This window comes from Nerophis lumbriciformis, linkage group LG37, assembly GCF_033978685.3.
Source record: "Nerophis lumbriciformis linkage group LG37, RoL_Nlum_v2.1, whole genome shotgun sequence".
Classification (NCBI taxonomy): domain Eukaryota; kingdom Metazoa; phylum Chordata; class Actinopteri; order Syngnathiformes; family Syngnathidae; genus Nerophis; species Nerophis lumbriciformis.
In genome coordinates, this window is record NC_084584.2 from 14,512,969 (window position 1) to 14,538,063 (window position 25,095).

Genomic DNA, 25,095 nt, shown 5'->3' on the forward strand with positions numbered 1-25,095 from the left:
GTGTTACATTGCCTTTCCTTTTAACAACACTTAGTAAACGTTTGGGAACTGAGGAGACACATTTTTTTAAGCTTCTCAGGTGGAATTCTTTCCCATTCTTGCTTGATGTACAGCTTAAGTTGTTCAACAGTCCGGGGTACAGTCTGGTGGTATTTTAGGCTTCATAATGCGTCACACATTTTCAAAGGGAGACAGGTCTGGACTACAGGCAGGCCAGTCTAGTACCCACACTCTTTTACTATGAAGCCACGTTGATGTAACACGTGGCTTGGCATTGTCTTGCTGAAATAAGCAGGGGCGTCCATGGTAACGTTGCTTGGATGGCAACATATGTTGCTCCAAAACCTGTATGTACCTTTCAGCATTAATGGTGCCTTCACAAATGTGTAAGTTACCCATGTCTTGGGCACTAATACACCCCAATACCATCACAGATGCTGGCTTTTCAACTTTGCGCCTATAACAATCCGGATGGTTCTTTTCCTCTTTGGTCCGGAGGACACGACGTCCACAGTTTCCAAAAACAATTTGAAATGTGGACTCGTCAGACCACAGAACACTTTTCCACTTTGCATCAGTCCATCTTAGATGAGCTCGGGCCCAGCGAAGCCGGCGGCGTTTCTGGGTGTTGTTGATAAACAGTTTTCGCCTTGCATAGGAGAGTTTTAACTTGCACTTACAGATGTAGCGACTAACTGTAGTTACTGACAGTGGGTTTCTGAAGTGTTCCTGAGCCCATGTGGTGATATCCTTTACACACTATTGTCACTTGTTGATGCAGTACAGCCTGAGGGATCGAAGGTCACGGGCTTAGCTGCTTATGTGCAGTGATTTCTCCAGATTCTCTGAACCCTTTGATGATATTACGGACCGTAGATGGTGAAATCCCTAAATTCCTTGCAATAGCTGGTTGAGAAAGGTTTTTCTTAAACTGTTCAACAATTTGCTCACGCATTTGTTGACAAAGTGGTGACCCTCACCCCATCCTTGTTTGTGAACGACTGAGCATTTCATGGAATCTACTTTTATACCCAATCATGGCACCCACCTGTTCCCAATTTGCCTGTTCACCTGTGGGATGTTCCAAATAAGTGTTTGATGAGCATTCCTCAACTTTATCAGTATTTATTGCCACCTTTCCCAACTTCTTTGTCACGTGTTGCTGGCATCAAATTCTAAAGTTAATGATTATTTGCAAAAAAAAAAATGTTTATCAGTTTGAAAATAAAATATGTTGTCTTTGTAGCATATTCAACTGAATATGGGTTGAAAAAATCATTGTATTCCGTTTATATTTACATCTAACACAATTTCCCAACTCATATGGAAACGGGGTTTGTACATATTCCGTACAATTGACCACTAAATGGTAACACCCGAATATGTATTTCAACTTGTCGGGGTCCACGTTAATCAATTCATGGTAAATCGAGCATGACACGAGTTTGACCAAAGTAAATATTTTGTGAATTAGAGTTCATTTTGACCACGTTTATTCTTTGCAACAATTTAAAGTCGTTGCTCACTACAAACTTACGGAGGAGTTCATGTTTACGACACGACAGCGGAACCTTTGTCTCCCTGCGCCGTCCTCCACCGGTCTCCTGTACGGGTCACACGCCAGTATATAAACGTTTCACCGGAAGCGTTTCGTCCTCTTTTAGTGATCCAACATGGCGGTGAGTGGTGGCTTCTAGCATATGAATTAGCGACACTATAGCTATCCACGATCATCGGAGCCGTGAATATCCCCGAACGACTTTTTTACTCACAGTGGCTTAGACGCGGTCATGTTGGAAATACCCCTTGTTGTATTCTCTCGATTGAAGCGTTTGATGACCGGCAAATGTTGAAAAGAGCTAATGCTAACATGCTAGTTGCCGGAAAATGGAAGTTCGGATCTAAATGAGCCGCCAAGAAGAGTATTTGAACCTTTAATGCGTGACTAATGACAGTGGAGTGTGTTAAAATGGTGTTAGCGTTGCAAGTTGTGACGAAGTGGAAACTTTAAAACGTATGTTTGTGCTATGGGGTGAAGCTACTCGCGGGGATATGTACGGACATGTTCCCTGCTTGCACACGTGATGGTTGTGAGTCTAAAGGGCTTAGACTCGCGCCTATAAGATGTTACGTATTTGTAATTTAAGTCCACAAGCCCAAATAACGTTTGTTAAGTAGTCAAAAGAGCTGTCACTTTGTGGCTGACATTCTACTTCATGTGACAGGACCAGGGCGAGAAGAAGGAGAACCCCATGAGAGAGCTGCGCATTCGCAAGCTCTGCCTGAACATCTGTGTGGGCGAGAGCGGCGACAGGCTGACCAGAGCCGCCAAGGTGCTGGAGCAGCTCACAGGGCAGACCCCTGTCTTCTCCAAAGGTCAGTTAACAACATGAAACGTTGGATACGTCTCATCATAGGCGCCGATTTACATTTCTGCCAGTGGGTGCACAGTGTGTGTGTTATCAATCAATCAATTCCTTTATTGTCATTGTCATAATAACACTTAAGTCATACATGTAAACGAGATTTTGTTTGAGCTTTGTCCAGCGGCATAGAAACTGCATTGAAGTGCAGGTTGACCATAGTTTACAGTTTAGCATTGTTAGGAAGATGGCGAATAGAGGGACGTGGGGGTGAGAACAGTCGGGTGTGTGATGGGTGTTACGTTGATGTTGCAGCAATGCAATGTCCAGAGCACAATTAATGAGGTGCTGTAGAGTGAGGTAATAATATGGTCCAGGGCAGCAAAGGGGCAGGCTGTTCATTTAGCAGTCTCATAGCCTGGGGATACAGACTGTGACATTCTGGTGGTCCTGGCGCGAATCGATCTATACCTCCTTCCAGAGGGTAGCAGGTTGAAGAGGCCATGTGCTGGGTGGTATCTGTCCTTCAGGATGTTGTGTACTCGCTTTAGGCAGCGAGTTGTGTACATGGCACTCATCTCTGGGAGTATCGTCCTTGTAATTTTCCCCGCCGCTTTAACCACTCGCTGGAGGGCCTGTTGGTTGGCTTTAGTGCAGCTAGCAAACCACACTAAAAAGCCGTAAGTGAGGACACTGCTGATGGCACAGCAGTGTCCTCACTTAGTCCAGCAACACCGATGCATCGGCGCATGCGTCGAGCTCATAGAGCAGGGGTCGGCAACCCGCGGCTCCGGAGCCGCATGCAGCTCTTTGATCACTCTGATGCGGCTCAGCTGCTTGCTTGCCCCCCACCCGAATTTTCCGGGAGACTTCCGAATTACAGTGCCTCTCCCGAAAATCTCCCGGGCTAACCATTCTCCGATTTTCACCAGGACAACAATAGTGAGGGCCTGCCGTGATAGCACTGCCTTTAATGTCCTTTACAGCGTGTCGTCGCGTCAGCTTTTGTTACCATACTATTGGCGTGCCGGCTCAGTCACATGTTGTGTGGGGTTTCTGCCTACACACGTAAGGGACTGCAAGGCATACTTGGTCAACAACCATACAGGTTACACTGAGGGTGGCGATTTAAACAACTTTAACACTCTCACTAATATGCGCCACAATGTGAACCCACACCAAACAAGAATGACAAACACATTTTGGGAGAACACCCGTACCGTAACACAACATAAACACAACAGAACAAATACCCAGAATCCCATGCATCCCTAACTCTTCCGGGCTACATTCTACACCCCCGCTACCACCAACCCCCCAAACCACCCCCCAACCCCCCAACCCCCATTCATATAAACTTGCGGGCCGCACTAACATTAAATTTTCATATTAAGGTGCGGGCCTCAAAATAGCGTCTCACGGGCCGCGTGTCTGAGACCGATACCAATATTTTGGTACCGGTACCAAAAGTATTTCGGTACTTTTCTAAATATAGGGGACCACAATAAATGTCGTTATTGGCTTTATTTTAACAAAAAAATCCTAGGTTACATTAAAAATATGTATCTTCTTGCAATTTTGTCCTTAAATAAAATAGTGAACATACAAGACAACTAGAGCGATAAATGCTTTAAAATGTAATATCGGAAATTATTGGTATCGTTTCAAAAAGTAAAATCTCTGACTTTTTAAAACGCTGCTGTACGGAGTGGTACACGGACGTAGGGAGAAGTACAGAGCAGTTGCGTCTCCCAGTCATACTTGCCAACCCTCCCGATTTTCCGGCAGACTCCCGAATTTCAGTGCCCCTCCCGAAAATCTCCCGGGGCAACCATTCTCCCGATTTCCACACAGTCAACAACATTGGGGGTGTGCCTTAAAGGCACTTTGTTCATGCAACCTACCTTGCCTTGCAACTTCCGCTTTCTTCCGTAGAGGAAGGAAAAAAATATTGAACATTTTTAATTATATCGATTGTGTATCGCGATATAAATTGATATTGTTTAATCGGCCAGCCGTATGCAGGATGAGTGCCTTTTTTTTTTGGTGTTCTGTTTCAAATGACCTGTGTTTGTTGCCTGCAGCCCGCTACACTGTGAGATCTTTCGGCATCCGCAGAAACGAAAAGATTGCTGTCCACTGCACTGTTCGTGGTGCCAAAGCTGAGGAGATCCTGGAGAAAGGACTCAAGGTACATTTCTGTGTGTTTGTGCGTCATTCCCAGTAGTAGCTCGCTTTAACCCCTCTGTCACTTGCCCGTTGTCATACATGTCATTTGGAGGTGGGCAATATGGCCAAAAATGTATATCGAGATATATATTGCAGCCTCCTGCGATAACGATTATATCACAATTAGGGCTGGGCGATATGGCCTTTTTTTAATATCTCAATATTTTTAGGCCATATCGCGAAACACGATATATATCTCGATGTTTTGCCTTAGCCTTGAATGAACACTTGATACATATAATCACAGCAGTATGATGATTCTATGTGTCTACATTAAAACATTCTTGTTCATACTGCATTAATATATGCTCATTTTAAACTTTCATGCACAGAGGGAAACCACAACTAAGTCTATAGACCAACACAGTATTTATTAAACAGTTATTAAGCAGTGGCACAAACATTCATGTCATTTCCAAAACAAAGTGCAAAATTATCAGACATTTTAAAACAAGCTATTAGTGCACTTTTGTGCATGATGTCACTAAGATGACATAACACCACTAAATTAAAGTGCACTTTTTGTACCGAACGCCACTACAATATTTTAAAACAAATAAAGTGCACTTTAGTGCATGATGTCACAAGATATTTCAATAAGTGTCAAATAAAAATTAGCTGCATAAAAGGAAATCAAATTGTGTACGTCCTTCGCTATGTGGTAGGTTCCTGCGGACGTTGTCTCCTTTTGTTGACTATTTTTTTCATACGGTGTTGTAACTTATGGGTTATATAGTTCATGTGTGATGATCAGTCATAATTTGCATGTTTGATTTACTTGCTGATAAATTGATCTATTATTTACAGCTTAAAAGAGAAATGACATGATTTATACATGTATTTGATATTGATTATTTGAGAAACACTGACATTGAATTGAGTTGTTTTCTACTTCATAGCCTAACAAAGGGTTAACTAAAATACTGCATGTTCCACAATTCATTGCGGCAAACCGGATGTTAAAAAGACCGGGAGCAGGTGCATTGTGGTTGTTGAGATTGAGGATTACAAACCTTCGGGTGAATGAATGACAGATAACAAGATATAAGGATCGTTTTGTATGCCATTTTTTTCTTATATAAAGTACAACTTTATTACACATTTTCGACGTCCTGTCCAATACTTTGATCGTAGTTAATGTACATACAATGTTGATCTGGAAATGTTTGCCTCGGCATTTTGATGGTGTGGGCGTGTGACACCGAACGGAGATGTTGACATGCGGAGTAAGCACTCTTCAATCTCTAGCAGGTGACTTTTCAAATGATGCTACATATTAGTAGTAATGCTACTTTTTGTAGCAATGCTTTTTCCCCACACATGACAAATTACGGTTGTCTGTTCGACATATTCCCACTTGAAGCCAAACCACTGCCAGACGATGGACCCCCTGCTGTTTTTTGGGGGAATTAATTCTTCTTTCATTTGTTTCCAGATTTGCACATTCTTTCTCTCGTATTACTGCTCGCATCACAGCTCACGTTACCCATGCTGCTACCTCTCTGCTCCGCGAGGGCGTATACGTATGTGACGTATGTAAGAAGGTGCGCTTGTTGTCTGTGAGGACAGACAGAGTGAGAAGAGCCTGTAGTGTAATGCCCGCAGCTAAAAGCAACTGCGTGAGAAAGTATACTCGAATACCACAATATAGTCATTTTCTATATTGCACAGAGACAACCCCGTGATATATCGAGTATATCAATATATCGCCCAGCCCTAATCACAATTTACAATTTTATATGTGAATGATAATAGAACCTAGGGATGTAACACTTTGAACATTTCGTATCACGGTATTGTTGAATGTGCTCAAGAAGTACTTAAACACACACTGAAATCTTTCGACAAAGTTATTTTCAAATAACGGAAATAAACACAGACATTATTTTGCATGTTTTGTGTTCCTTATGCTTCACTGGTGGTGTTTTAGTCTTAGTATTTTATTGTTTTGAATATTGCTTTGTACTGTAGCACTTTAAGATTTATTTAAATGAAAAGTGTGTGACAAATGAAATCTATTTCTGGCGGGAATTGTGTCCTACTCCGATCAGTGGTCCTTGAATGCGCTGTAAAAACACCTTATTCATATGAGTATATATTTATCACTGTTCTAAGAGAACAAAGCTTGTTGAATGTGCACAATTGAATATATTAGTTGCTCGGACAGTAATGTATTTATGTAAGTTTAGATTGGGGTATGTTGTTTCTTAATGGGGAAATACATTAACGTCTCATTGTTTTTATGTTAGCATTTAAGCCAGCGAGCTGACGCCAATCAGTCTTGAGTTCATCAAAGTACAGTTACCAATCTCGGTTTTTCCATTATTGTGATTTTAAAATGGTCATACTAACCGTCGGGAGTTTTACCGCGGTTATCATTAATACCGTTAATTGTTACATCTCTACAAGAAAAGAGCACCATAGAGAATGATCAATAAAAATGTGGCGCACATTTACTGAAACATCTTGTATTTTTAATTTCCTATACACTCTGTTGGACTTTATTTGCATATAATATACAATACTACAGTTTTTGTTTACAGAAGTATTTAGGACAAAATATTTAAGTTTGTACTGTATTGATTACAATGTTGGAGTTCATCTGCATGCTACTTTTTGTGTAAAGGGGTATTTTATTTCAGACAAGTTTTGTCTCCCAGAGGAAGCGCTTCATTTAGTTATCTGCAGTGTCATTTAAAATATAGTTTTGATCAAATTAAAGCAAAACTTGTCATTTGGTTTCTTTAAAAAAGCAAATTTTTTGAGAGAAAAAAAAATTATTACTTGTTACACAATATTATGTCAGACCCACTTGACATCCATTGCATTCGGTCTCCCTAGAGGGGGGGGGGGGGGGGGGGGTGTTACCCACATATGCGGTCCTCCAAGGTTTCTCAGTCATTCACATTGACGTCCCACTGGGGCGAGTTTTTCCTTGCCCTTATGTGGGCTCTGTACCGAGGATGTCGTGGCTTGTGCAGCCCTTTGAGACACTTGTGATTTAGGGCTATATAAATAAACATTGATTGATTGATTATATTGACACATTTGCTGTTTTAAACTTTACTATTTTTTAACAAAGAACACTTATTACATATGTCTAGCTTGTGTGCTATTGTGTGTGTGTGTGTGTGTGTGTGTGTGTGTGTGTGTGTGTGTGTAGCTGCTAGTAGCCTATAGCCTAACATGTTTACTTTTTGTAAATTACTTGACTGATTTGCGAGAAAAGACCTACCAAGTGTGTTGATTGCAGGACATTTAGATTTTAACTGGCTGTCCAGCTTTGCACAATCAAACACGCTGCAGGACAGCTTGTATTGGCTAATTTTGGAAATTTTACATGCAGATTGTTGTCAATATCAGATCAGTACACCCCTAATGTTGTTAAAACATGTAATGTACACACCCCTCTAGCTTTAACACACCCATGCTGACTTACGTATTAATCCTCGCCTTTTCATACAACTCATCTTGTCTCACTCTGCTGTACTCTGCAGGTGCGAGAGTACGAGTTGAGAAAGAACAATTTTTCCGACACCGGAAACTTCGGCTTTGGCATCCAGGAGCACATTGATCTGGGCATCAAGTACGACCCCAGCATCGGCATCTACGGACTGGACTTCTACGTGGTAAAGCAGTCTTGCATTTCACACATCCTTCTCATGCAGCTGCTCAGTTCGTTTAATGTAGTGTTTGTGTACTGAATGTATTTTGCTGTACTTGACTGTTAATTGTTGTACTCAATGGGATTGAAGTTCTGACATAACCTCTCTGGTCTGTGTTCAGGTTCTAGGTCGCCCCGGCTTCAGCATTGCTGACAAGAAAAAGAAACGAGGCCGAATTGGATTCAGGCATCGCATCCGCAAAGACGAGTCCATGATTTGGTTCCAGCAGAAAGTAAGAATATTCTAAAATAGTGCCTCAGTTTTGAGTTTTCAGGTTACAAGCTGTCGCTCAGCTAATTATGATTTCAGTTGCAAACACAAATTTAGGTCAGGAGTTGGCATTGCGAATGTCACCATAAATCCCGTAAGAACCCACCAAAACATCAGTTTTTACTCGGTAGCAAAAGCTTTCAGCTAGTGATAAGCATAACTTTGTTTTTCTAACCATAGGAAGAAGTAATGTGAATGACAGTGCTGAGAAGTGGATGATGATCATTGCATGAAAGAAATAAATCATGATAGTGTCTAGTGAGCTAACTTGGTGAAGCAGTTGGAGCGTAGCACTGTTAGTCTGCTCCATACTGAAGCAGAGTGAGTCCATAATCACAGCCAAGGACGTTAAAATAATATCTAAACAGCAGATATTTATCCATTAAAATATGGACAAGCTGCTGCTTGTGTGATTGACGGAGAAGCAGTTGGAAATAGATACCATAGAAATCCACTCTCCAATGCTGTACATTATTATTACATCACTTCATAAAACTACTGTAGTTTGTACTACATTATATTGTATTGTTTTTCATTCACTATTTAGGATTTTTTAAAGGAATTTTACTTGCTATAATGTATGTTTTAGGGGGCCAAGCATCGGTTAAATATAAAGTTTACAGCTTCACTCTATCGCAGTTTTTAAAGCATATGCAAATTTCCTGAATTGGGCATTTTGAAGCATAAACATGGCTAATTGAACTAAAATTTAATGTTGAGACGGCTCATGATTTAAAAATTCTTATTTAGAAAGCCAGTTATTTTTGCTCTATCAAAATGTTCTATTTATAATAAAAAATTCCTACTACCGTATTTTTCGGAGTATAAGTCGCACCTGCCGAAAATGCATAATAAAAAAGGAAAAAAACATATAAGTCGCACTGGAGCCTGGCCAGACTATGAAAAAAAACTGCGACTTATAGTCCGAAAAATACGGTACTTGGAAATTAATTCACCAAGGTCAGGCCCGGAACCGATTCGACTCTCTAAACGAGGGATTACTGTGCAAGTCTTGATGTACGAGCTGTCACGGAACCAATTTAAACCGTATTCTGAGGTATCTTCAAAAAGATCTGTCCAAAACTGTCTTATGTAGTAACACATGTTATTTGTCTCTTCCAGTATGATGGCATCATCCTCCCTGGAAAGTAAAGGACTGCCTTTTCATCTCTTTGTAACAAAGTACCGGTAATAAAAAAATAAAATAATATTGTTGTCCAGTTTTTCTATGATAAAAAGACACACTTATAAAGTGTTAATGTTTTAAGAGTTAATGAGAAATGTTTTCTAATGACTGTCCAGCCCTGAAACACTGCTAAACTAGATCTTCATGTGTAATTATGCTGAATTAGCCAATAAAATCATATTTGATGTAACTTAATTTCACATCATGCTCCAGAGCAGGTATTCCCAACCTTTTTGACATTTCCCAGTACAAAGGAGCCCACGCAAATATTAACACCATTTGTAATCTTACACTTGATGTCCGTTGTATTCAAAAATTGTATCTAACCTACTTGCAGTTGAACAGGTGTAAACCTTGTCAAATGATGTGAAACCTCTAAGATTATGTAACATAAACCAGCTCATACAACATGCCTATCAACGTTTCAGGTTGAGTACGAAAATAAATACGAAGTAAATATAATGCAATTTATTAAGAAAATATATTTTCACATTCGGTTTATGAAGTGCTAAGGTAAATTCTAATACATCTTAAATGAACTGTGAAAAAAATAATCAAATATAGTGCAATTTATTAAAATATATTTTCACATTTTATAAAGTGCTAAAGTAAATTTTAATACATCTTAAATGAACTGCGAAAAAAATAAATCTAATGCAATTTCTAAAAACAAATTATATTTACCGTATTTTCCGCACTATTAGCCGCACCTAAAAACCACAAATGTTCTCAAAAGCTGACAGTGCGCCTTATAACCCGGTGCGCTTTATATATGGATAAATATTAAGATTCATTTTCATAAAGTTTCGGTCTCGCAACTTCGGTAAACAGCCGCCATCTTTTTTCCCCGTAGAAGAAGCGCGCGGTGCATGCTGGGATATGTGACGTTTCATTTCCATTTGTGTGTTTATGTAAAGACCCCAAAATGGCTCCTATTAAGTGTGTTGTCTGTCTAATTATAAATAATGCAGACGAGGCGTGTTAACTGAGTTCTCAACGTTTACTCACAGCGTGCTCATAACCACATTCTAACTGCCAGCATACAACAACGCTTCTCAGGGCTACCTCGCATGCTCGTCACTATCGTTGCATGCTGGGTAGTGTAGTTGTTATATTTGCTAGCTCATAACATCACATTAAGAGACACGCTTACGCGCTTAATTCAATACTCGCCGTCATTCCGGGTGGATTGACAAAAGACCTCCAGCCGCTAGATATTGGTGTCAACAGGGCATTCGAAGCTAGACTGCTAACTGCGTGGGAACAGTGGATGACAGAAGGCGAACACACCTTCACTAAGACAGGGAGACAGCGCCAGACGACGCCAACATCACCTTCACTAAGACAGGGAGACAGCGCACGACATACGCCAACATCTGCCAGTGGATCGTAAATGCCTGGGCAGATATTTCGGTCACAACTGTGGTCCGAGCTTTCCGGAAGGCAGGATTCACAGAACTGCTGGACAACAGCGACACTGACTCCGATGACTTCGACGAGACGGAACTGGCCATTTTGGATCCCACATTTGCCCAACTTTTCAATTCGGACACCGAAGACGAAGAATTCGAAGGATTTACGAATGAAGAATAACTTCAGAAAGTGAGCGCTATGTTTATTTTGTGTGTTGTGACATTAACGTTCGAGCAACATTATGTTGCTATTGCTCTGCACTATTTTGAATTTTACTATGTTTGTGATTGCACATTTGCGTACATTTTGGGACAGAGTTGTTAGAACGCTGGTTTTTAATATATTATTAAAGTTTGACTGACCTATCTGACTGTTTTTTTGACATTCCCTTTAGCGCAGCGTAGGCGCGGCTTATAGGTGGACAAAGTTTTGAAATATGCCATTCATTGAAGGTGCGGCTAATAACCCGGGACGGCTTATAGTGCGGAAAATACGGTACATACATTTTATAAAGTGCTAAAATAAATTCTAAAGTAACTTAAATTAACTGCAAATTAAAGGACGGCTTCAGCACTTTGGTAATCGAATTTATTATATTATATATATATATTTTATTTTTTAATTTAAGTTTTCCTGAAGGAATCAAAGTACTATCTATCTATTTTGCGCTTGAACTTCACGACTTTTGTTCTGGACTTCTGATTGTTCGAACTTGTCCTGCGTCACCCAGTCAACTGATGCATTACTGCCTCAAGTGGTGAAAAATTGTGTTGCAACGGAGAAAGACAATGCAGTATTTAGGTCATATTTAAATAGGAGAGTCAACTTATTTAGTAGCTAAGAGTCGTTTAAGAGCAAATAAAACACTGCTACAGGTCATGTTTCATTTACCTGTGACCACAGCTGTTTTGTGCCCAACTTGTCACCTATTAGTGCACTCTAAACTTAATAATACACTAAGAACGCCCATTGTCTTTTTCTGTCTTTTATTCCCGCTCTGACTTCTTCCACTTCCTGGTGTCCAACACACAACACATGTCCTCATATCCTGTGTCCCCCGCCCTTAAGTTCCCCCTACAATGGTTCCGGTATGATCCTGTGACCTGAGTAACCAATACATGACCACAGCCAACCGTGTATCTTTATATATAAAGTTTCCCCACTTTGTCCGCCAGGTGGCGTAAAGACTCCTGGGAACCAGAGTCGCGTATGAAGAGAGTATGGCCAACTTCTCCTACACGTGACAACAAAGCGCCATGTTTGGGACCAACTTTTTTATTTTATTTTTTATATAAACCTTTATTTATAAATTTCAACGTTTACAAACAGTTGAGAAATAATAATCAAAGTAATATATATATATATATATATATATATATATATATATATATATATATATATATATATATATATATATATATATATATATATATATATGTGTGTGTGTAACAAAGTGCAAAGCCATAGGCTCACTCAATTTCAGTAAATAACTTAAATTTGGAACACAGCATCATCGTTTTCACAGCTTTTTGGTTGTTAGCGGTAGAGAGTGTTTTAACTTAGAGTTCTAAAAAAAATAATTAAAGGCTCAAAAAACAGGTCGGGTATTGAGAAACTTACATTTATGAATATAAAACGTAGCCAATAGTATAATGAGGTTGCAATAGTAAAATTCCTTTTCAATTTTTTTTTCATACAGTGTAAATCCAAATAGCACATATTTGTAATAGGGCAGAGGTGGGTAGAGTAGGCAAAAATTGTACTGAAGTAAAAGCACCATTTCTTTTGAATAATATGACTCAAGTAAAAGTCAAAACTAGTCATCCAAAAAAATACTTGAGTATTATGTGAAAAAACTACTAGTATGTTACTTTTTACTGTCAGTAAGTTTCCATTCAGGGAATAAGCGGTAGAAAATGGATGGATGGATGTGAAGTTACTTTCCACGTTCTAGCTCTAATGTGACGGTTGGCCATACGCAGTGTGCCTCTTGTACGCTAGGTGGCGACTGTGGTCATTTGATGTAGTTTAGCTATGTTAGAATGTAAACACAGTAGATGTTGTCCTGAAGTCAATTGTTAATATTCTTTACATAATTACTTGACAATACTTTTGTATTAGTGACTGCAATGCTTTAATTTGGAGCTAAAGTTGTTTATATTTATTGTATGCTATAATCGGTAAACAGCAGTTAGATGATGTCACTTCCGCTAAATTATTTACTGTTGGTTGACTTCCGGTATTCGTTCGAACGCAAGTCATACATGTTGTGGTCTTCTGTGGTCATTTCTGTTGCCATCCTAATCAAAACGGCGAAAAAGCAATGCCGAAAGTTGTCTTTAACAAGTTAACAACATGTCAGACACGTTTAAAAAGTGTAACAGTGCCGATATGTTGAATATAATTGTCGAATTACAATGTGTTCAAGTCATTCAGGCAGACGGGAGTCTCCCTCTGCTGGACATTTTGGAACATTACAGTTACATTTTTATATGTCATAGTAGACAAATATGTACAGAGGCAATAAGTGTGTTTGTGTCTCTTTGTTCTTTTCAGTTTTTCACCATCTTGTCTATGAAGAAATGTCAAAAGTAAATGGTCAAGCTTACAACGACGTTCTCTTCATTGACTCCGGTTTGGCTTGGTGTTGAGTCGGCGTTTCTACACGTCTCACGAGAACACTAAAAATGACATCTTGGAAATTGGTTAGAAGTAAAAAAAACAACCCAACCTTAAATTAACATCTCTATGGGAGGAATTTGAATTGGATTAGCGTTATTTTAAAATGTTGTATTTTTCATAATTATTGTGATTATTATTCTCAAATAATCTATTTGTATTGTCTTTTACTTTACTTTCCTCGACATGTTTTGTTAAAGACGCTAATTGCTCACCCTGGTGGATGTTTGAAATTGTTTGGATGTGTTGAAAGTAGAGATGTCCGATAATGGCTTTTTTGCCAATATCCGATATTGTCCAACTCTTAATTACCGATTCCGATATCAACCGATACCGATGTATACAGTCGTGGAATGAACACATTAGTATGCCTAATTTTGTTGTGATTCCCCGCTGGCTGCATTAAACAATGTAACAAGGTTTTCCAACATAAATCACCTCAAGTTATGGAAAAAAATGCCAACATGACACTGCCATATTTATTATTGAAGTCACAAAGTGCATAATTTTTTTTAACATCCCTCAAAACAGCAGCTTGGAATTTGGGACATGCTCTCCCTGAGAGAGCATGAGGAGGTTGAGGTGGGTGGGGTTGGGGAGGGGGGGGGGGGGCGGTAGCAGGAGTGTATATTGTAGCGTCCCGGAAGAGTTAGTGCTGCAAGGGGTTCTGGGTATTTGTTCTGTTGTGTTTATGTTGTGTTACGGTGCGGATGTTCTCCCAAAATGTGTTTGTCATTCTTGTTTGGTGTGGGTTCACAGTGTGGCGCATATTTGTAACAGTGTTAAAGTTGTTTATACGGCCACCCTCAGTGTGACTTGTATGGCTGTTGACCAAGTATGCCTTGCATTCACTTGTGTGTGTGAAAAGCCGTAGATATTATGTGATTGGTATTATGTGATATTGGCGCTCTGTACTTCTCCCTACGTCCGTGTACCACTCCGTACAGCGGCGTTTTAAAAAGTCATACATTTTACTTTTTGAAACCGATACCGATAATTTCCGATATTACATTTTAAAGCATTTATCGGCCGATATTATCGGACATCTCTAGTAATAACATGTGATATAGCAAAGTAAAAGTTGTGTTTCTTATCTGAGTAAATGTAACTCGTTACTACTCACCTATATGGATACGTGTGTTCACTTTTGACAGGTACGACAAAATAAAAATAAAAATGATCACCATCGAGTTTAGGTGACTTGAAAAAAGCATGCAGTCAATGTTTGGCTTTACCGTGTCTAATTTCACTTTCACTTTCTTTGATGTTCTGCCACCAGAAGCGTCTGCCTCACACTTTTCCCCCACGTTCAGCACTTTGGCCACAGCGAGTCAATCGCATGAATGCTTTCTGCTGACTTTTTACTCAGGATGAAACTTCCTGATGCAACCCTGGCCGGGAATCGAACCCATGCGAGGCAGAAGTGTGTCCCGTTACTCTACCAGGGACGCCTCACGCTTGGGAGACATAATGGAGGTGAAAGTTAAGACGTGAAATAAAAAGAAGTGAGGATGTCCTGCGGTGTAGCGACTTTATGTCTATCAATCATTATTTGTGTTGATGCTTTCTTGAGAGGACTACAATACGATCACTGATTGGATGTTCCAGCCCTGTCATTACTTTTAACTCTAAATCTCACCTTCATTCCTCTTTCTTTCTTTTCTTTCTAAGTTTGGCGGCAAACTTGACACACCTTTTGTTTGTCAAGTCACATGATTTCCCAGAAAAGCCACACAAGCTTTTACCTGACGTGGCCACAAGGGGCGCTCTCTAGTGAGTCCAGTAGAAGACTTCTTGTTCGTTGACTGCTGCCACTTTTCTGTTCAGAATAGCGTTCCGTCTTCCCTAGTAACAGTGACGCTGCAGAATGCTGACTCCTCATTGGCTCAGGTGGAGCATTATTAAAGAGCCTCGACATTTCCTGGTTCATTTGTCCTGTTTGTGAGTCAAGCGAGTGTTCGTCACTTTTGTCTTTCTCTGCGGGATTAAAAGTGGCAAACATCTTTTTGTTTCGTGCTGGCATCATGAACTTGTTTTTAGTCTTTCTTCTGGTCGTGCAAATGCACAGCGTGACGCCTGGTAAGTCCTTTTTATAAGTTTATAAATCATTATTCATAAATCCTCTTTGTGCCTTCACTTATTTAACTTCTGAGAGTTTCTATTACTTATTAATTAAATTAATTCTTATATTATTCAAGCCCTTTATTACTTCATCCTGGTTCTTTTTAAACATATTTTATTGTTTTCCCTTTTTCTTCGTCACTCAGCAAAATATTCAAAATGTTCCAAGAAAGTTCCAGAAGCAGAGAAATCCGTTTAGGCTCTTTATTTGTTTTCGCTTCAGTTTTTCTTGTTCAAAGGCTTTTTTTTCCAAGGCTTGTAAGAACGAACATGTTATGTTGGGTGTGTAGTAGTAACCAACACGAACGCGTTACTTTCCAGTCAGCATCTTTATTCACGTACCTGTATTTACCTACATTACATTCTTCTTCTCTCCTCACCTCACCGCACCTCCTCCGTCTGACTCACTACGCCATCTAGAGGCTGTACAATGTAACTGAACTAACTATATGGTTAACTCAATGCAGTAGTGAACACAACATCTCCCTCTTTCAATAAAAGTGAATTCCTTCATAACAAAACTTACAATTGCTTTTGAAATTGGATTCAAGTAACACCATGCCTATACTATATTGGAAGTAATAAAATGACAACCAATCAACCATTACAGCAGCATTTAACCGTATGTAAATTTGCATACTAAACATTTTTCATGCATGCATTATTTATTTTCTTTAACAACCAGCAACATGCATGTTTATGCAACTTCTTTAGTACATGACATAGTCCTTAGGCCAGTTAGGCGGTTGCCTACACCTCTCAGGTCTACTGTTCACATTTGTCTCTTGTTTAGGTTCGGTCTGTACAGTGTCATTGTCCATAGTGGTCACTTGTGGTAGTACAGAAAGGTGTGATGCATTCCAGACTCTACCATCATCCAACAGGTAGGTGTATGGGCCTTTCTTCCGCACCACAGTTCTTGGCTTGGCTTTGTGAACTTTTGTTCTCCTTTCTTTACCTTCCATGGCTTCCGAATCCTGACCTGATCACCAGGGTTGAAGGATGTCTTCTTTGCACTCCTCTTCCTGTCTGTGTACTGTTTTGCGTATTCCTGTATCTTTTTACCTCGTTCACGCACCACATTCTTATTTACGTGGACAGGAGTCACATCCATGATTTGGAGTTTTGTTCTCATTTGTCTTCCATGAAGCAGCTGTGAGGGGCTCACCCCAGTGGTTGAGTGTGGAGTAGCTCTGTAGTCCATAAGAAAGGACCTTGTGTATGGCTTCCAGGGTGTCCCTTGTATAGAAGCAGTCTGCAGGCAGTCTTTGAGCACTCGGTTGAACCTCTCAACTTCTCCATTTGCACGGGGATAATATAGAGATGATTTCAGGTGCACAATTCCTCTTTGTTTTAGGAAATTTTCGAATTCAGCCGATGTGAACTGAGTACCATTGTCACTCACTAACTCTTTTGGATTACCTTCCCGTGAAAAGGTTGCTATGAGGAACTGGATGATTGTTGCAGTATCAATCTGTGCCACAAAAGCTACTTCCGGCCATTTACTGAAGTAGTCCACAAGCGTTACAGCATATCTGCAGTCTCTTGGTGCAGATTCAAAAGGACCAACGATGTCAATTGACACTTTTTCCCATGCGGCATCAGGCAAAGGCACAGGTTGGAGTGGGGCATTGTAGGTAGTAACTGACTTGTCATTTTGTCTGCATGTAGTACAGTCTTTGATGAATGATTCAACTTGTGCGTCCATTTTAGGCCACCAGTATAGTTCTCTGATGCGTTGTTTTGTTCTGACAATGCCCTGATGAGTCTCATGTGCAATATCTATGAGCCTTTTCTGTAGTGACCCTGGAACCACGAGACGGTGAGTGCCTCTGACCACGCAGTCATCCAAAATTGCCAGTTCGTCACGTATCAAGTATTATGGCTGTAGGTCATGGTCAAGCACTTTTTTTTGTCTTGGCCAAGGCTTTTGTAGCTGTGCGCGAAGTTTGGTCAGCACAGGGCACAAGTTACTCTCCGCTTTGAAGTCCGCTTGAGTGACTGCTTGAATGTCGTCCAGCATTGTTGCGACTGACTCCACGGTCTCAGTATAATCCTTGTTTGTCGCAGGAAGTGGTAGTCTGGATAAGCAGTCGGCGACGCTGTTCAGTGTTGCAGCTCTGTACTGGACCTCATAGTCAAACTCCATTAAGCGAGCAGACCACCGGGCAACCCGAAGTCCAGCTCGATTATTTCCCTTGGTAGTCAGGAGTGTAGTTAGAGCTTGATGGTCAGTGCGTAACAGGAACTTCCTTCCCCAGAGCCACACATGCCACTTTTCAGCAGCCCAAACGCATGCGAGAGCCTCTTTTTCAACTATAGAGTACTTTCCTTCAGCATCTGATAAACTGCGGGAGGCGAAAGCGATTGTGTCTTCCTCTCCTGCCTCATTCACCTGTGTCAAAACAGCTCCAAGTCCATAATCAGAAGCGTCAGTTGAGACCACTGTTGGTTTGTTTGGGTCAAACAGTGTCAGTGCTGGGCTGTTGACAACCATGTTTTTGACTTGATCAAAGCTCTTTTGTGCTGCATCATTCCACTTGAAAATTGTATTCTTCCGCAACAGAGCTCTCATTGGCTCTACCGGGCTGGCGTAGTTAGGTATACATTTGCTATACCATGCACTTAAACCCAGGAATGAGCGCAGGGTAGCTGCATCGGTAGGAGCAGGCGCATTCAGGATTGCAGTTACATGGCCATCGCTTGGCTGTAAGCCTTCAGGTGAGAGTCTGTGGCCCAGGAATGTCAGTGTAGTCTGACTGAAGAGGCATTTTTCCTTGTTGAGCTGCAGACCCGCTTCCTGAATACGGTTCATTACAGCTTTCAGGTTAGCGTCATGTTCTTCCTGTGAGGGCCCATAGATTATGACATCATCTACGTAACACTTAACCCCCTTTAATCCACTGAGTATTTTTGTCATCATTTTCTGAAATGCTGCAGGAGCTGAACTTAGTCCATAAGGAACTCTGCGGTATCTGTACAATCATTCGTGTGTAATGAAAGCAGTGAGATTTCTGCTCTCCTCATGCAGTTCCAGTTAATGGTATGCACTTTTCAGATCCAAGGTGGAGTACATCTTTGACCCGCGCAGCTCAGCAAGTACGTCCTCGATCAGTGGTAATGGATGGCTGTCAGGGACCACTGCCTTGTTAGGTTCCCTCATATCCACACACATGCGGATTTTCCCGTTCTTCCTCCGAGTGACCACAATAGGGGAAACCCATTTGGATGAATCAACTCCCTCTATGATTCCCTGCTTTTCCAGTTCATTCAGCTCTGCTGTGACGGTATCACGTACTGAAAGCGGCAGGCATCTGAGTTTTTGTTGCACTGGTTTAACATCTGTGCGTATCTGCACCTTATGTACACAACCTTTAGCATGTCCAATGTCCAACGTGGTTGTAGTTTCAGGGAGTTTAGGTAACTGTGAAAGCATGGCACAATCCACCGTTGGTTCCACCAACTTTTCTCCTTTAATCTCTATGTTGAGGTCTTCACATAGATCTAGCCCAATGAGGGGTGTACCGGACTTTACAATGTTGAAAAATCCAGTTGCAGTTCTCTGTTGGTATGTTACTGTCGCTTTAAGACGTCCAAAAACTTTTAGGTTCTGTCTTGAGTATGTCAACAGTTTTACTGTAGGTGGGCTAAGTTTACTTGTGCTGAAGTTTTCTCTGTACAGTTTTTCGGGTAGTATTGAAACAGCAGATCCTGTGTCAACTAACATGTCACTTGTATGTGTACTTGTAGGTGATGTAGCCAGAGTGAAAGTTCCAATTAGTTTTCCTTGTATATCAGTCTTCTTGCCAACATTGAGGACAGTCACTTCAGGCAAACTCACTTCATTGACTGATTTAGCAGAGGATTTGCACACTCTGGAATAGTGGCCTATCTTCCCACATGTTTTGCATTTAACTTCTTTAGCTGGGCATGACTGGTCGTTAGCAAGGTGATCAACAGAGCCACATCTGTAACATTGTTGAATGGCATCATTCCGTTTCCCCCTTTGTGCTTATACTTGTCTTTGGGGTGTCCTGCATTCTTATTTCCCTGTCTGTAGACTGCAGAGACTAGCTTCGTTCCACTGTCAGTGAATGTTTTTGCATCAGCAACGGCACTTTCAATTCGTCTGGCTAGTGTAAGTGCCTTGTCAAGACTTAGCTCGGGTTCTAACAACAGTCTTTCACGTATACGAGGCACACAATTTTTCTCCACTATCTGATCACGTATCATTTCATTTTCCATTGCACTGAAATTGCACGTTTTCACTAGCTCACGCAGCGCTGCTACATAGTGATCCGTTGACTCACCCATAGCTTGAGCGCGCTGCCGAAAACGGTACCTCTCGGCGACTACGTTGACTTTCGGGGTGAAGAATGTTTGCAAAGCCAGTAAACTACCATTGTAGGTATCCTCAGTAAGCGGCAAGGTATTGTACAACCTTTGTCCTTCTGTTCCCAGACAGTGAATCAGCAGGGCTCTTTTCCTCTCCGCGGAAAAATCTTGACCTCCGATTGCTAGCAAGAAGTTGTCGAATAGCTTCCTCCAATCCTCGAACGTAATCTTCGGCTCTCCCGGGCACTCCAGGAACGCAGAGGGCGGTTGTAAACCCATTCATCCATCCATTTTCTACCGCTTAGTCCCTTCGGGGTCGCGGGGGGCGCTGGAGCCTATCTCAGCTACAATCGGGCGGAAGGCGGGGTACACCCTGGACAAGTCGCCACCTCATCACAGGGCCAACACAGATAGACAGACAACATTCACACTCAAAACCGAGTAAAGCCATTCTTTTATTTCTTTATCCTCGTCGCCACTTGTTATGTTGGGTGTGTAGTAGTAACCAACACGAACGCGTTACTTTCCAGTCAGCATCTTTATTCACGTACCTGTATTTACCTACATTACATTCTTCTTCTCTCCTCACCTCACCGCACCTCCTCCGTCTGACTCACTACGCCATCTAGAGGCTGTACAATGTAACTGAACTAACTATATGGTTAACTCAATGCAGTAGTGAACACAACAGAACACTGACTTCCTGAAATCTTCAAACACGGAAGTGTCAGAAACTAATCAAGTGTAGTAACATCATCCCGCCACAAGGTGTGAGTAAGAGTCGACATCAAATGGGCAGAACAGGTTGTGTTCAACTTTGTTGTACTTTTTATTCAGCCTCCATTGTAGAAAAGATATGTTTATTTTCAAAATGTTCAAACTGTCAACAGATGTCCAATAATAAAATGTTAGTGATATTATTAATGTGTTGTATTTGTCATAGAACACCATGTGGGTCTTGACTGTGATATCTAGCAGTGTTTGATGTTCACTTTAAGACCTGACTGAAGACTGAATGAGCTCAAATATTCACAGTGCAAGATTGTTGAACATGAAACAAAATAATAAAAAGTCATCTTGTTGTTGTGTTCTTCTTTCAGTGATTCACACGCTGCAGTATTTCCACACTGCGTCCTCTCAAGTTCCAAACTTCCCAGAGTTTGTGAGTGTTGGTTATGTTGATGGAGTTCAGATTTCTCACTATGACAGCAACAGCAGGAAAGCAGAAGCCAAACAGGACTGGATGAACAAAATCACAGCAGAGGATCCAAAATACTGGGAGAGACAAACAGAGATCAGTGTTGATAATGAGTTTAGTGACAAAATTAACCTTGAACTTCGTAAGAAGCGTTTCAACCAAACTGAAGGTTTGTTTATGTTGAACTTTCTACTACTTAAATATATTTGATGTACTCTTTTTATACTGTAGTAAAACACACATTACTGCAATGATACTTGTCTCTGTCCATCCCATAATAACCTACACAAATACTGTGTGTGTGTGTGTGTGTGTGTGTGTGTGTGTGTGTGTGTCACTCTGCTTTACAACACTTTGTGTGTCTCAGGTGTTCACATTGTCCAGGCGATGTATGGATGTGAATGGAATGATGAGACTGATGAAGTTAAAGGTTGGCGTCAGGAAGGTTATGATGGAGAAGATTTCATATCGTTGGACATGAAGACATGGACATTTACTGCAGCAAAACAACAAGCTTTCCCCTCCAAACTCAAGTTGGACCAGAACAGACATCTACTAGACTACAATAAGTATTACTTCACTAAGCTATGTCCTTCTTACTTGAAGAAGCATGTGAACAATGGGAAGGAGGTCCTAATGAGAACAGGTAGAAACACACCATGTACTTTCACCTTTTAACTTGTTAGCACTCCCCCTATAGGAACATTACTGACATTACACTTTCTCTTTATACTCTTTCCTCTTTCTCTCACCTTCTCTCCATCTTTACCTCCATTCTCTCATTCTCTCCATCTTTACCTCCATTCTCTCATTCTCTCCATCTTTACCTCCATCCACACCTTCTCTCCATCTTTACCTCCATTCTCTACTTCTCTCCATCTTTACCTCCATTCTCTCTTCTCCATCTTTACTTCCATTATCTCCTCTCCAACTTTACTTCCATTCTCTCCTTCTCTCCATCGTTACCTCCATCCACAACTTCTCTCCATCTTTACCTCCATTCTCACCTTATCTCCATCTTTACCTCCATTATCTCATTCTCTCCATCTTTACCTCCATTCTCTCCTTCTCTCCATCTTTACCTCCATCCACCACTCCTCTCCATCTTCACCTCCATTCTCTCCATTTTTACCTCCATTCTCACCTTCTCTCCATCTTCACCTCGATCCACACCTTATTTCCATTTGTACCTCCATCCACTCCTTTTCTCCATATTTACCTCCATCCACACCTTCTCTCCATCTTTACCTCCATCCACACCTTCTCTCCATCCTTACCTCCATCCACACCTTCTCTCCATCTGTACCTCCATCCACACCTTCTCCCCACGTTGTCTTCTGTTCACACGTGACATCACTTCCTGTGCAGAGCTTCCAGAGGTGTTCCTCCTCCAGAAGAGGCCGTCCTCTCCGGTCAACTGCATGGCGACAGGTTTCTACCCCGACCGTGCCGACCTGTTTTGGAGGAAAGACGGCGAGCAGATCTTCGAGGACGTGGAGCACGGAGAGATACTCCCCAACCACGACGGAACCTTCCAGATGTCGGTGGAGCTGAAAGTGGAGGTGACGGCCGACGTGGAGGGCAAGTACGAATGTGTGTTTCGGCTGTCTGGCGTCAAGGAGGACTTGGTCACCAAGCTGGAGAGAAGAAGCATCCTGAGCAACGCAAGCCATGAAGGTGAGAAAGACACATTTAGTTGGAGATGTTTCCCATCACAAGTCCACCTGTCACCATTATTGATCCATGTCACCATGACAACGCTTGACGTCTGCATGCAAAGTAGTCATGAAGGTTTCCTCTTCATGCTTTGTCACTCCACTTGTGCTTTTTTGCTCTCCACAGACAACTTGAGCGTCGCCCTCGCTGCCACGGCGGTGGTCGTCGCTGTGGCGGCCGTCCTGGCGGCCATCATCATCGTCATGGTCAGGCGTCACAGAAACAGACAAGGTGAGGCACACCAATGTCCTCTGTCTTCTTCTTCTTCTTCTTCTTCTCGGTGCACTCGGTCCAGGCCGTGAGTTGATGCTTTCATCCGGGCTGCAAAGGTGCGGCCATGTTTTAGTTGCCTTCCAGCCAAACACTCAAAGATCCACAGAGACAGAGCGCACACTCTCACATAGAAAGACGGCGTGACGTGAGGGAAAAGTCCATTTCACCTTGTTTCTCTTTCATTTCAGCCCAGTACGATCCAGCTCGTAAGTAAAACATCTTTTCTTTGAGCCGCAAGAAACAAAGCCGTGGTGAAGCGTCACTCACATGGAGGTCTGATGTGGACCTTTGTTACAAGTTTAGCCTGAAAATCCCAACTTGAGCTGACTCCTTCACAATAAAAGACCCTCCTGTGAGCACACGCAATACAAAGTGTGGCATATCTCACTTTTGACATGAGTCCTCATGATGAGGATCAGCCAAATGAGACATCAAGTGTGCTGACTCATCAAGAACATATCCTAGTCAGGAAGTAGAAGAGCAGCACTCTGCTTCTTCATGTTTCCAAGTCATACCTCAAAGATCTGATGTGAGTGACGAGGCACCTTCTGGATGTTCTTCCTTCACCGTTTGCGTTTGTCCCGCAGCTCGCCACGGCGGCGCCGAGCTCCCCGAGAACGTGGCGGCTGAAGGCTGAGTTAGCTCACATGGACTGTCTGCACCTCCAAATGTTCTTGTGTGAAGATGATGTTCAACTTGGATTCATGTGCTTCTGTTGGGAATGTGCTGAGTCATCTTCTTCCTCCAGGATGCTTTGTGCACTGGAACACAGAGAGATGTCTCCATCGCTGAGGGACGTCATCACACTCGGAGATGTGCTTTGTTCTTCATCCCCACTGCTCCTCACGCTATTCCATGTATTCTTCTTTGGCCGTTAAAATACTTTTAAGATCAAACGTCGGTGGCTATCAAATCATTCGGGGCTCACGTTTCATGGCCTTGACATCATGACGAGGATTTCTTCTTTCTTTGAATCGCCGCTGCTTATGATCAATATCACAATGTGTCACATCTCTGTCAATAAATCCATTTGTTCTCCACTCGCCTCGCACTGCTTTCTTGGGGACCAGGAAGGGTCTCAGTCATAAAAATGGTAGAAATAGGTCATTTTTATTCATGTTGTATTTTTGCATTCATTACTTACATCCCTTGATCAATTTCAGGTTTATCTGTCGATATCAAAGTCTTTTTTTTTTCATGTTTTATGCCATTTTTGGCAAAACCCTGTTTTGTTATGGCAAAACCACAAAATAATGATTTTTACTAAATATAATTGCAATTTTAAATAGGTCAATAATTCATAACATCATTGATTTTAGTTCACTATTTTTTGAGCAATGACAATAAAAAAATTTCCCACTGAAATGATTGGGATCCAAAAGAGCCCCACTCATTAAAATGTAAAAAATTTATTATTTTACTTTCAACACTTAAGTCTCTCAAAAAACAGATCCATCCCTCGTTTCCGTGACGACCTGTCACGTCAGGTGTCACATGGTCTGTTTGTGTTTGTGTTTATCTCCTAGTCAGCACTCTTATTTTGGTCCCACTTCCTGTTTGTCTCCCTGAACGCTTTTCCCTCCTCACCTGTCGCTGATTGGCAGCCTGGCCACACCTGGTCATGGGGTGAGGGTGATGGGTCAAATG

At 41.5% G+C, this 25,095-nt stretch overlaps 2 protein-coding genes across 5 annotated transcripts; both read left to right on the forward strand.

Moving 5' to 3' along the window:
• The first annotated feature begins 1,547 nt into the window (after positions 1 to 1,547).
• Positions 1,548 to 9,735, forward strand: rpl11 (ribosomal protein L11). The gene is made up of 6 exons (XM_061931226.1): positions 1,548 to 1,679; positions 2,226 to 2,376; positions 4,448 to 4,554; positions 8,090 to 8,221; positions 8,379 to 8,489; positions 9,650 to 9,735. Exons 1-6 carry the CDS (start codon positions 1,674 to 1,676, stop codon positions 9,677 to 9,679), a joined length of 537 nt encoding a protein of 178 aa, XP_061787210.1. The 5' UTR covers positions 1,548 to 1,673; the 3' UTR covers positions 9,680 to 9,735.
• Positions 9,736 to 15,843: 6,108 nt separating this feature from the next.
• LOC140677597 (class I histocompatibility antigen, F10 alpha chain-like) lies at positions 15,844 to 24,477 on the forward strand. 4 transcript variants are annotated; one of them, XM_072912569.1, is made up of 8 exons: positions 16,679 to 16,810; positions 21,362 to 21,628; positions 21,827 to 22,105; positions 22,828 to 23,136; positions 23,302 to 23,406; positions 23,637 to 23,654; positions 24,036 to 24,124; positions 24,197 to 24,477. In XM_072912569.1, the coding sequence occupies exons 1-7, from the start codon at positions 16,780 to 16,782 to the stop codon at positions 24,083 to 24,085; spliced, it is 1,059 nt and encodes a 352-aa protein (XP_072768670.1). In that variant the 5' UTR covers positions 16,679 to 16,779; the 3' UTR covers positions 24,086 to 24,124; positions 24,197 to 24,477. The 4 variants fall into 4 exon arrangements, with proteins under 4 accessions (XP_072768671.1, XP_072768670.1, XP_072768669.1 ...); XM_072912568.1 differs by having other exon boundaries at positions 24,036 to 24,477; XM_072912570.1 differs by lacking the exons at positions 16,679 to 16,810; positions 23,637 to 23,654; positions 24,036 to 24,124; positions 24,197 to 24,477 and adding an exon at positions 15,844 to 15,884 and having other exon boundaries at positions 23,302 to 23,630.
• The last annotated feature ends 618 nt before the right edge of the window (positions 24,478 to 25,095 follow it).